At 26.8% G+C, this 12,186-nt stretch overlaps 2 protein-coding genes across 2 annotated transcripts in view; one reads left to right on the top strand and one right to left on the bottom strand.

The window, feature by feature from the left end:
• Nucleotides 1–12,186, top strand: part of LOC142318336 (uncharacterized) — a 353,802-nt gene that overhangs the window by 232,584 nt on the left and 109,032 nt on the right. The window lies entirely within an intron of this gene.
• The window catches only part of LOC142318533 (pancreatic triacylglycerol lipase-like), a 78,587-nt gene continuing 75,905 nt past the window's right edge, over nt 9,505–12,186 (bottom strand). The window contains exon 7 of the mRNA XM_075355094.1: nt 9,505–9,562. Within this exon, the coding sequence (XP_075211209.1) occupies nt 9,505–9,562 (58 nt within the window). The remainder of the gene's footprint in view (nt 9,563–12,186) is intronic.

The raw sequence follows: 12,186 nt of genomic DNA, 5'->3' as shown, positions 1-12,186 counted from the left end.
AACGTTAGAGTTAGGTTCAATCCCCAGTGTAATGTTCTGCAAAATATGTTAATCACGTAATTTCATCGTCCTGTCACTACTCGTGCACAAGCAACCACGGTTTCTGCGAAAATATGTTAAAGTTAAATTTTATCCAATAAACTGGTGTTTAAAATATTAAAAAACCTTTCAACTGTTCTTTCATTGTTTATTTAAAAATAATTAAAACCTGAAATGGTAGAAAAAATTTCATATTTGAATCTAAATCACAATTGACATTTTTTGAACTCACTATTTAATTACGTTCACCAGAAACTATAGAAAAGATTCAGATAAATAATAGTAATACATAAAGTATAATGATAGATAAGAATAATGATAAACAGTAATGAAAAGAGTATGGATAGGAAACAGGAATAAAGTTAGATTTGAAAAAAACGTGAGTGGATTAAATTAATAACGGTAGAAGGATTGTAATTAATTATTATGATGCGACTATTTAATTTATATTTATGAATAATATTACAAAAAATAATGACTCGCTTTCAGGAATATTTTTTTTATTATTTATGTGGCATAAAATCTGACATGATTTTATTATTAAAATAGAATTCTACGCTAAATTTAAACATTCTTTTCTTTTATCAAGCGACTACATATTGATTTCAAGTAAAGACATTCATTTCTTGGGAAACTCCGATTAAGTAGAAAAATAAAACATTATAGTGACTATGTGAAGGTTTTAGTGAAATTTTTAAGTATGATGTGCGCTCATTTATGTCTGTGCACAGTAGTTTGATGTTTTGTAAAACAAAAACAGACCGAATTACACACATAAGTAAATGTACGCACAAACATATATATAAGTTAAACACACTAATTTTTTTTTATCATTCTTTTAATTCTGATATATTTGAGGTTGAGTTTTTTTATTGTAAAAGTTGAATTGGTAGTTGAGTTAATTTGTCTTTATTGACATTAATTGATATGCCTTTAAACCCATTTGTTTTTAAAAGATTTAAAAATTTGTATATAATTTGTTATGGTTGTGTGTGTGTGTGTGCGCGCGCGCGCGCGCACGTATGTCTTTTCTATATATCCTAGCTAATTTATGGATAGTTGTCTATAGGTTAAATTATTGATCAGTGAGATGCCGCAAGGCTCTGGTAAAGGTGAACGTAATATCTATTGTCTGTCAATTTTTTTTTATGGAAAAGCCACCTCTGCTATTTTGGTAAAGGTCAACCTCTTTGTCAAATAAGCTAGAGTGAGTAACCTTCAACAGAGGCTAAAGTTTTAGCTCAAAGAACCTTCTCCATTTCCGAAAGCTTTCAATACACTATATATATATTCACCGTGACTGGTGAAGGGAGTTTCATCGGAAATTGCCATCAGTGAAAGTGATGAATTATCTGTTTTAATTTCAGAACCCTTTTCTAAAAATTAAAATATCGCATTTCTACATGTTTACCTAATACACTAGTTAAATGATCAACTATTACAAGTTTTTTTTAACCAAGTAGCAATTAGTAATTATTTTTTAATTTAGTTCATACACGATTTTATTATGATTAATTATAAAGATGTTTTCGTTTAGATTTTAAATCTAGTTTGTTATTGAAGCAATGAATTAAGGAAGTTATTTTCAAACACAGAAAAATTAAAAAAAAGAAATTAATTGTACTAAAAAAGAGGTAGTTTAGTAATCTTATAAACTTCATAAATTGATTCAAAGTTGTTATTTGAAAAATGCGTTCGATTATTGTAGGGATCTTCGTTAATCAATCAAACGAAATTTCTTTATCTTTTTCTTTTTAATGAATAATGACAATTATTAATCTTAAAATTGTATATTTTAAATTATCTAATTAATTGAATTTGGTCGTTACTATATATATTAAAAAAATCCCTGAACCAAAAATATGCAAAAAGTCGCATCAACAAGAAAAGTCATTAGCGATTTATCAGTGTAATGTAATTGTACTGGTGAATCTGTTAATCTTGAACAAACTCTGGTCGATTATTCCATTAACGTGTGATTGGTTGAAACCCAACCACCAAAACAACACCAGTATCCAAGATCTAGTATTCAAATCGAAATAAAAGTAATTACTGCCTTTATTAGGATTTGAACCTGAAAACACCAGCTTCTTAGGAAGAAAAGAAAAGTGGATTCTGAAAGGATTGATTTTATTTATTTACTTTTTTTAATCGCTTGCACCTAAAATGATAAGTAAAATCATCATAATATATATATATTAATATTTTAAAAACGTATTGGATTAATGTCAGCAAATAGAAATCAACTCAACTATCACTTCAACTTCTACGATAAAAAAACTCAGCCTCAAATAAATAAGAAATTAAATGAAAAAGAAAAAAACTGAAGTTACTCTTGTGGAAATTGTGAAAAAAGATAACATCGTGATTCACTGATATAAAAAAAAAGTATTAGAAGTAAATTTATATACGTCTCATTAAAAATAAGTTTACCTTCTACTTTAAAAAAAGAAAAAAAACAACAAAAAACATAACGACAAAGTAATAGAATTCTTAGAAATTAATGACACTTTTTTTGAATTACCTTGACTCATAAAAAAGTTAAATAAATAAACCGTGAAACCTTGATAAAAAAAATTGTATAGATTTGAGAAGCTCTATATACAGTAATAGAGATACGTAAATTTCGTTTCTTTGTATAAAAGTGTTTAAACTATTTACAGAACTACGATATGCTTTCTTATGGAGAAGAAAAATGTATTTTTTTATACTACCTTTCTATTTATAAACTCTTTATATTTAAGTTAAAAAAGGTAACGGACATTTTATTAACAAATTTGATTTACTTAAAACAATTTTTTTTTTTTTAAACTTTAAAAGCATTATTATTGCAAAAACAACCTAATAGATTAATAAGTTTAGATATTTTGAGGAATTGATCGCAGTTATTTTTTCAATATATAATTTGAGGATAACAGATTTACTTTTTGTTTCTATGCAGAGCGTATATATAGCGGGAAAAATTGTTGAAATATTGTAAGCTCTGAAGGTGTAATCTATAGCTGTAACTACTATCAGCTGATGACTTGTGGTGTAGGAAGAGCACGTCAATGTCGTTATAAATTAAATTTTACAAAATTATTTTTGTCCTCTGATGGTACAAACTCAGGCACACTAAGAAAAGAGTAATTAAAAATATTATTTTTAAACGTCACGGTTCTTCTGAATTCGTTTTCATTTAATAAAAAGGAATTCTTTTTATAAATTAATAAAATAAAGTTTTATTTGAAAAATATTAAATTTGTTGTAAATTAATTTTTTAAAAAATTGGCCAAATATATTTTAAAATTACTTTTTAAGAGATTTATGGAAACAGTGTCCATTTGATCACATAAACATGTCCTTGCGTAATGTCAGGAATTTATTATAATTTATAATATTATTACCGTAAACAAATACAGAATTAAAAACGTGAATAATGAATTGAAAAGAACACTAATGAAAAATTATCAGAAAACATTTTGTTAAGATTTTATAACTTTAAACGTTTACCAATCTACAATAATTTATTAATTTAAAGACCTAAAATGATTGAATCAAAGGAAGGGGTGGGTAAAAAATATGAAACCCAACTTCAGTGAGAGTAAAAAAATGAATAATAATTTTCCTTAAAACAAATCGAGTACAAGTACCAAACTTATAAAATAACATAATAACTGGGAAAAAATTTTATTTATCGTGATAATAAACAATTCCATATTCCATCTTATGTTTCTGTGTTCATTTTTACTTTTATTTAAACGGGTCGTTAATAATATATTATTTTAAATAAGTTATGGTAAAAAAACCACAGTTACGATTTAAATATAAAGAGGAGTGGTTTTCCGTATAAATAAAGTAATTTAGTATTATTAGTCATGACAAACGGGTGTGTGTGACTATTCTTGTTAATCAATTGATAGTAGCATTCCTCAATTTTTTAAATCAAGAAAAACAATTTTTGGTAGTTAGCGCAGAAAACACTAAGAAATATGACAAAGAGGAAACTGATGAATGATGGAATAAAAAGGGATGGATTATCTCTCTCTCTCTCTCTCTCTCTCTATATATATATATATATATATATATATATATATATATATATATATATAAATATGTTACTAACCTTCAAAAAAATGAGATAACCGTATTGTCGTTAGGTTTTAAACAACTTGATTTTCTTAATTTACTTATAAAAGACTTGGAACTAAACAGGATGGTATGACATAAAAAATGAATTAATCAATTCTTGGTATTACTTTCCCGGCGAATATTGCTAGAATAGCTATATTAAAGGGGAAATTATGGTGATCATATCAAAAACGGGATATCGGTTATTTTTATAAAACTTAAGTTTTACATTATTATATGTGTCGCATGTTTTTTACATACAATCCATATATATAAGTAATTTAAACAACATTTTTTTTTAATCCACCCTCACTTCATAAAATTAAAATATGTGTTTTTGTTGCTTTTCTCTATTTCCTTTCAGTTTAAATATTTTTCAAAAGATTTATGAAAATTTATACTTCATATATACAATTATCAAGAATTTTTGTTGCGTAACATGTCGAAATTTATAAGTAAACATATTAGTTAAAATTAACCACAAAAATATCTGATCTTTTTAAATTATAAAAAAATTACATGCGTAATTGCCAATCTATTATTTATATTATCGACTGGATATGGCATAAAGCATTCATTGGTAAATTAAATTGTTAATTCAGTTCATAATTAAGCTAAGTATAATAAAAAATAGTTTCTATATTTCACAATATCTAGTAAAAAAGCTCAATAACTATTGATCAACAATTATGATATAAAGATTATCAAAAAAACTTGAATACAAGAAAATACTCAAAGATTGTTTATGAATTTATAAATATTATTTACATTTGAAATGAGATGTCTGTTTTGACTAAGAAAACAATTATCACCAGTAGATAATGAGGAAAAGATTGATGTATAGTAATAATAATATAATAAATTAAAAAATTATAGTGAAGAAGTAATAATAATTGATGGTAAATAAAAGTCTTCTTTACGTGCCATCTCCTCTGAGAAGATAATCATGATAGCTCTTAAGATGCCACATCTTAGTGAGTCAATGGAATCACACTAATACCACGACGTCTCAAATCGTCACATACAGATCACTTGCCTTAAATCTTACCTTGAGCTCAACTGCAATAGTTTATATATTTCGCTCTGATTATTAACTGTAATTAAAGTACAATTTACGTATATTAATGGTAATTATTACTTTTCTATATTTGCCCATTATTTGTAACACTTCAATCTTTGCCACTCTATCAATCCAATTCGAACCGAAAACTTTCCACTACAATTACATTTCACCTATAAACAATCAATTGTACATTGCTTGAGAGTCCTGGTCTCCATACGTAAAATAATACTGAGAACATAGGATCTTAAAAATCTGATTTTGTAATTAATTTTGAAGCCCCTGCTGCACAATACCCATTGATATTACTTCTGGCTTACCGATTCTTGGTTTGATTTCCTCAATCTAATTATTGCAGTCATTGGTTATTGTTCCTAAATGTCTGGATTTTTGGATAATTTTTACTACTGTCCATGTATCATCAAGTTTTCTCGCCCTTGTATTTTTGAAATTGCAATTAAAGTGGTCTTATTAACTTTAAATGTTAATCCACTTTCTTCACTGACAGCCAAAAAATAAACGACTGATCGTTATAAATCTTCTGAACACTCCGAAAATAGAACAATATCACGGTAAAACATTAAGTTGTTCATCGCCTTACAATTAACTTTAATACTTTATGGTTTCTCTGCCAGAGCTGTTTGAATCACCCACTCAGCGTGCATGTTAAAGTGCATCGAAGAAAATACACAACCCTGTCTCATAGATCTCCAAATTTCTAGGTAGGTGACTATTATATCTCCTCTGAGATATCATAACCGGAGGATATTATATCTTCTGGATATTATATTTCATGTCTATTTTTTTCTTTCTGAGAAACTGAATGAGTTTAATCTTATTAAACTCATTATCTATTTTAATCCAGAAATTAGACGTGTAAAGGCTGATACAATTCCAGACATCTCTATGCTAATAAATTAAATTAAAAAACTCTTCCCTCTTCTCTTGACCATAAGGCATTTCTGAAACCAAACTGTGTTTAACTGATACCTTATTCCAATTTCCTAAATGGTTTTTGATATCGTCAAAAATATTTAAAAAGCAGCTTCATTACTCTTAAAAAAGGCATATTTCTTTCAGAGTGTAAAGAAAACAGTTTGTTGTAAATAGTCAAGGACACTTTTAGTTCGATAATTAGGTTGTTTATTTATTATTCTAATTTTACTCTTTCGACTGGGGTTACCTAAATGGTAATTCTTACACTCATTTTACAATGTTTCGTAAATATTTTTTATATTTTTAATTCATTAGCATTATTCTTATTCTTTCTTCATTAAAATATATATATATATATATATATATATATATATATATGTATGTGTGTGTGTGTGTGTGTGTGTGTGTGTGTGTGTGTGTGTGTGTAAACGTTTTTTATTATTTACAATAATTGTATAAAATTTCCATATTATCTACTGTTATAATTGTTTAAAAATGGATATTGCAGTATAGTATTAAATTTAAATAATTTTCTTGTAAACGGTCTTTTAATCTTCTTTTTTCCAATTAACATTGTTTAGTAATAAACTCAGTTCTTTAATACAAAATTGTATAAATGTTTTTTTCATTGGATTTCATGTGGCGTGTAAATACAGACTATGAATTTCTGTTACAGAATGTAATACGATACAAGTCTAACATATTAGGCTCTCTTTCTTTTATTGTACCTCTTTAGCTGTTTCCATTATGCATTAATTGTTTAGTATCGCGCTTATATCGGGCTGAAGGCGAAATGGAACAGAGAAGTTTCAGATAAAAAATCTTTCCTATTTTTTTGGATTGAAATCAAATTATATAGTCGCATTTTCTCACTTACTTTTCTCGGATGCATTCATTTTATAACCTGGGGAGTCGTACATACTTGTGTTACCTCTACTTAATACATCTTTTTAATGATTTTGTTTTTTAATATGATTATTTCTTGATGTAAATTTATTTAACTGTATTTTAGTGTTTAATTATTTTTATTAGTAATCCTAAATAATAGTTCTATATCACGGATTATAAAAAATACACTATATACTAGATATGTATTTATCGATTGATTTAGAACTTATTACATTATTTTTTTACATATTTTAAAAGTGCCCCAGAAAATGGTTCTAGTTGTATTCGACTTTTTATTAATAATTCAGTTCTCTGAATGTGGAATATGTTAATATGAACAAATTTATCGGAATTTGAGAAACTGTAGCTTACCTTGCCTTTTTTCTTTAACTTCTTTTTCAAGGGAAGTCGTTCTTTAACTAAAATGAAAAAAAAATTGGCAATCATGGTTGTTATTCAGTTCATTACAGTTTCATCATTCGTTGATGGATAATAATTTGTTAATAATTTAATAGTTTACCCTCCTAAAAATTTCTGCACTAGGATAAATCATTTCTTAAAAATTATTTTTTTTATTAATTCACGTAACACTTATTTCAAAAATCCTGTTCAAAACAATAAAGTTTTTAAAATTCTGCTAAAATTGAAAATTTGATTTTATTTTACTTATTTTTTTAATTTTGTTTTAGCGATTTAATTCTGTAAAAATATTTTAACAATGAACTTTCTCAGTCAAAATTTTCTGAAACCGGACCATTAACCAAATCTCAAGAACAACCTTCATTATATGCGTTTTCATATCCAGTTAAAATCAAATAAGATTTTTGACTGGATTTTTTCATAAAATAATACTAAATACTATACATAAAATATCATAAAGAATAAATCCTACAGAAAAAAAGAATAATTAAAATCATTAAGGAAAAAAGAATGACTTGTACAGTATTATCTAATATTTACTAGTTATTAAAAAAAAAGTTGATGTGTTATAAGAATTTCAGACGTTTTGTATTCTGTAAGTTTTACTGATAACATTAATGTGATTTCGATAGTGTAAGAGGCTCCTCCAATGAATAATTCATAGATTTTTAGAACTTTCTTACTTAGGATAATTTTTTTAAAAATAAATAATTAAAATCTAAATCTTCAAAAAAATTGTTCATAAAAAATATTTTTTAATATTAACTAGAGTCCTCCTGTCTAGGAAATAATCCTTTAAGGTAAACATAAAATTTTTGTTTATCGGTTACTTTTAGGATATAGATTGATGGATCTCAGACGGTGATTGATGGCCATACATAAGTTAAGTAAAATTACAATACATATACCAATATTCTACACCAATTTAATGATCTTTATGTTTTTTTGCTTTTAAAGTACTGTTTATATGTAAGTAAACAGGCGTATGAGTTTTAGAACATCCCCAGTCTTTGGATAAAATCGATTATAACAGAATTTAAAATTAGTTTTGTTCTAAATATATATATTTTTTTTTCTTGAATTCATGTCAGGCATCAAATCTTTCACACTTCATAACTCATCACTCATAATTATGAGTAATTTTGATTTTAAGTAATAAATATCTTTAGACACTAAGATGAATAAATAAATAAGCTTAGAATAAATGATAGAATAAAGGCAAGTTGGTTTTCTTTCATAAATATTAATCTTTACCCTCTATAAACCATTAATAATCGGACTATATTTGATAATAATAGGCGGTAAAACCAAAGTAATACTTGGTACGTTTAATTTTTTTTTTAGAACAAAGTTTTTTTTATAAATAATAAATATTTTAAAGCTCCAAGCTTATAAAAATTCACAGCGTCAATAAAAAAGCGTTCAACTCCTCAAACTTCTTTAGTGTGATTCTTCTCTAAATATTCCTTGATATTTCAAATATAATTCTGTAATTATAAAGTAATTATTGTGCATCTTCTTTATAAATACCTTTTCATAATTTAAAAAAAAATCTAAAATTTAACTTGAAGTATTTGTTAAATAAAATAATATATTTCATTAATACGTTCCCATTATATTTTAATATGAAATATTAATAGAAATAAGTAATTTTTAAATTATATTTTTTGTTTTCAAAAAATGAAAACCCTTCGACATTTTTCTAAAAACAATGGTCATGAAAAAGGGCCTTTTGTAACATCGTTTATAATGACTAGCACACAACCTTTTATATAAAAGAAATTCAGAGATAAATGTGACACATAAATTAAAAAAGAATCTTTTTTCAAGATTCACATAGAATGCTAAAACAAAGTAATTTGACAAGTTTAAAATATAAATGACTACTTACTACCTTAAATTCTAGAATGAATTCACCTGATGATGTACTTTCTTCGATTAATTATCGATTTTAAAGATATTTGTTTTTAAATTGTAATACTAATATATACATTACTAAAAAATCACTTGTACTTAAAGTAGATAATATATTGTAGCCATAATATTTCTTATTACGATACTCCATATGGTGCTGTTGAATTTGTTGTTAAATAAAATTTTCCACGCAAACTGAAACGAAAAAACACACTCATTGAAAATGAAACAAATTTTATTCTTATTTCAATTTATAGATAATAAATCTAACAATAATTTTTTCTAAGAATTTTAGATATTGAAGAATGTGAAAGTAGGATTAATATAGACTATTCAGTGTTAGCAACAGTTATTAAAATATCAATTTCTTGTATAAGATTTATTTTTTATTTTATTAGATATGAAGAGCCTACAGGTGAGAAAACTTGATGAAGAATTTCATCACATAGTAGTCGCAAAATCACTTTTTTATTTATTTCACAACTCGACTACCATATCTTTTTTCATTCTCAAGTTAAAACTTCTAAGGTCTTGATTGCTCCCGTTTCCTTTGAGATCGTTCATAATTTTTCACTTTTCCGTTATCTCTGTTTTGCACTCTTTTACTGATGCTTCTTCCACTGTTTTAATAGATTATTCTCCTTTCATGTTGAAACGAAACGAAATAAGAAACCTAAGCCTTGTTAAAAATATATAAAGTAATTCTGGGAAACGAATTAAAAAAATTACTACTTATCATGAGCTAAGGCTTCATATAATACGGGAATATAATAAATAACATGTGTCTCACGAAGACGTATACGCTTTTGATTTAATATCACTCGTCCATTCCCATACCGATTCTTTTGAAACTTTACAGACCTTTTAAAGAAGGTTCTAAACATTTTTTGTGAAAATTTCAACCTTCTAGGATTTATAGAAACAAAATGGCGGCTTCCAAATAAAAATATCAATTTCAGATAAACCACATTTTTTATTCATTAAAAATAGCTGGTAAAAATGAATAAAAATAGATACTGTACTGTTAAACAGCTGTTCAAATTGAATAAAACAAATTAATAATTAGACATAACTTGGCTTCGCTGTAAATATTTAAATTGTTAAAATGGGATTTACATCTGAACAAAGTTAAATGTTGTGCATGGGCCGTTGCAATTGTCAATCTAGCAGTCCATATAACATTTCAGAGTTAAATTTCCTGATGTTGATCCACCAACCAAAATATCAATTTCTATGTGTAAGTGTTTATTGTTAAAAACTGGCATTATAGTTAAAAAATACAGCCGATCTACTGATAAAGGAAAAGAGGAAAAATGGTGTGTGCTTCACTACTGCGATTTCCAAGTACACCTAATTCAGTGAGAAAAGTTTCTTTAGATACTGGTGTGCCAAAATCTATTGTTCAAAGAATAACACAAAGAAATAAAGTAAAATCATTTAAAAGCCGTCTGGTTCATATTCTTTTGGAGAATAATTCAGATAGAGTTGAGTTTTGTTTGCGTATTATTGAGCATCACGAAGTTGATTCAGACTGGCATGAATGTGTTGTATTCTCACATATATCTACGTCCTACCTTAACGATATGATAAGCAGGCTTTACTGTAATTGCAACACTGAATACCCTCATATTTTTGAGCAGAAGCAGCTTAAATCAAAAGGCATTACATTCTGGGCAGCTGTTAATGTCAATGGTGTACTACCCTACAACATATCAGACAACACAAAGACTGCAAACCGATAACTAGAAGTGTTAAATCAACACATAATGCCTCATTTTACTGTTCCAGAAATGAGATATTCTATTTTTCAGCAAGATAATGCCGTTCTTCACTTCTCAAACCCAGATAAATTACTACAAATTCTCATCTTCAGGGTCGTTGGGTTGATCGTTGAAGTGAATATTTGGACTGGTCTCCGAGGTTTCCAGGCCTTATTTTCCGTGATTTTTTCTACGGGGTTATATAAAGGAACGTGTATACTCTTATAGCGCTAACACTAATGAAGAGTTGTAGAGGGTCATTGAAAAATAAATTATACGAAATCTAAGACAAGACTTTATGAATACAAACACAGGATTTATTAAACGATGTTGCCAGTGTGTTGGTGGATTTCAATTTGAATAAAGTATTTTTTTTTAATTCATACAAACATTTTTCATAAGTTTAGGGTTGTTTATTCTGTAAAGAATTGTTTTCATTTTGTAATTCATCTGTTTTTAATCATTTCTACCACTATTTGGTAATGAATATAACATGTGGTTTATTTGAAATTGATGTTTTAATTTGAAAGCCGCCATTTTATTTCTATAAATTCTAGAAAATTGAAATTTTCACAGAACATTTTTAGAATCATTGTTAAAAGATATGTAAAATTTCAATACATCGGTGGAGGAATAGGTTAGTGATACTAAATCAAAAGCATATACCTCTTTGTGAGACACACATTACTTTGATAACTTTAGTTTTATAGCTGATGTTTCATATGAAATTATTTTGAATAACAGAACAATCTCAATTTACATATTGTTATGCTATACTGATCCAGTATTAAATAATGGTACAAGCGATAAAATAAAATTTTCAACAAACAGTCTACGTGACTATTAATTTTTAATTTCAAAAATGATGACTTCATCCGGATACAACTTTCTACCAAACTGACAGAGGAATTCCTCTGTATATAAGTGTGTGTGTTGGGGCACTCTAATCGTTGGCATCTGATATAAGACAAGAACACTCCCGGAAATGGCAATTTTTCTATTAAGAGTGAGGAATAACATAGTTTTCCTTATCACCTTCTTCACTGAGCCAAACATACC

Source organism: Lycorma delicatula, chromosome 1 (genome assembly GCF_047948215.1).
Source record: "Lycorma delicatula isolate Av1 chromosome 1, ASM4794821v1, whole genome shotgun sequence".
In the NCBI taxonomy this organism is placed as follows: Eukaryota; Metazoa; Arthropoda; class Insecta; order Hemiptera; family Fulgoridae; genus Lycorma; species Lycorma delicatula.
Note: the sequence above shows the minus strand (reverse complement) of the source record. Positions and strands in the feature narration are given on the sequence as shown.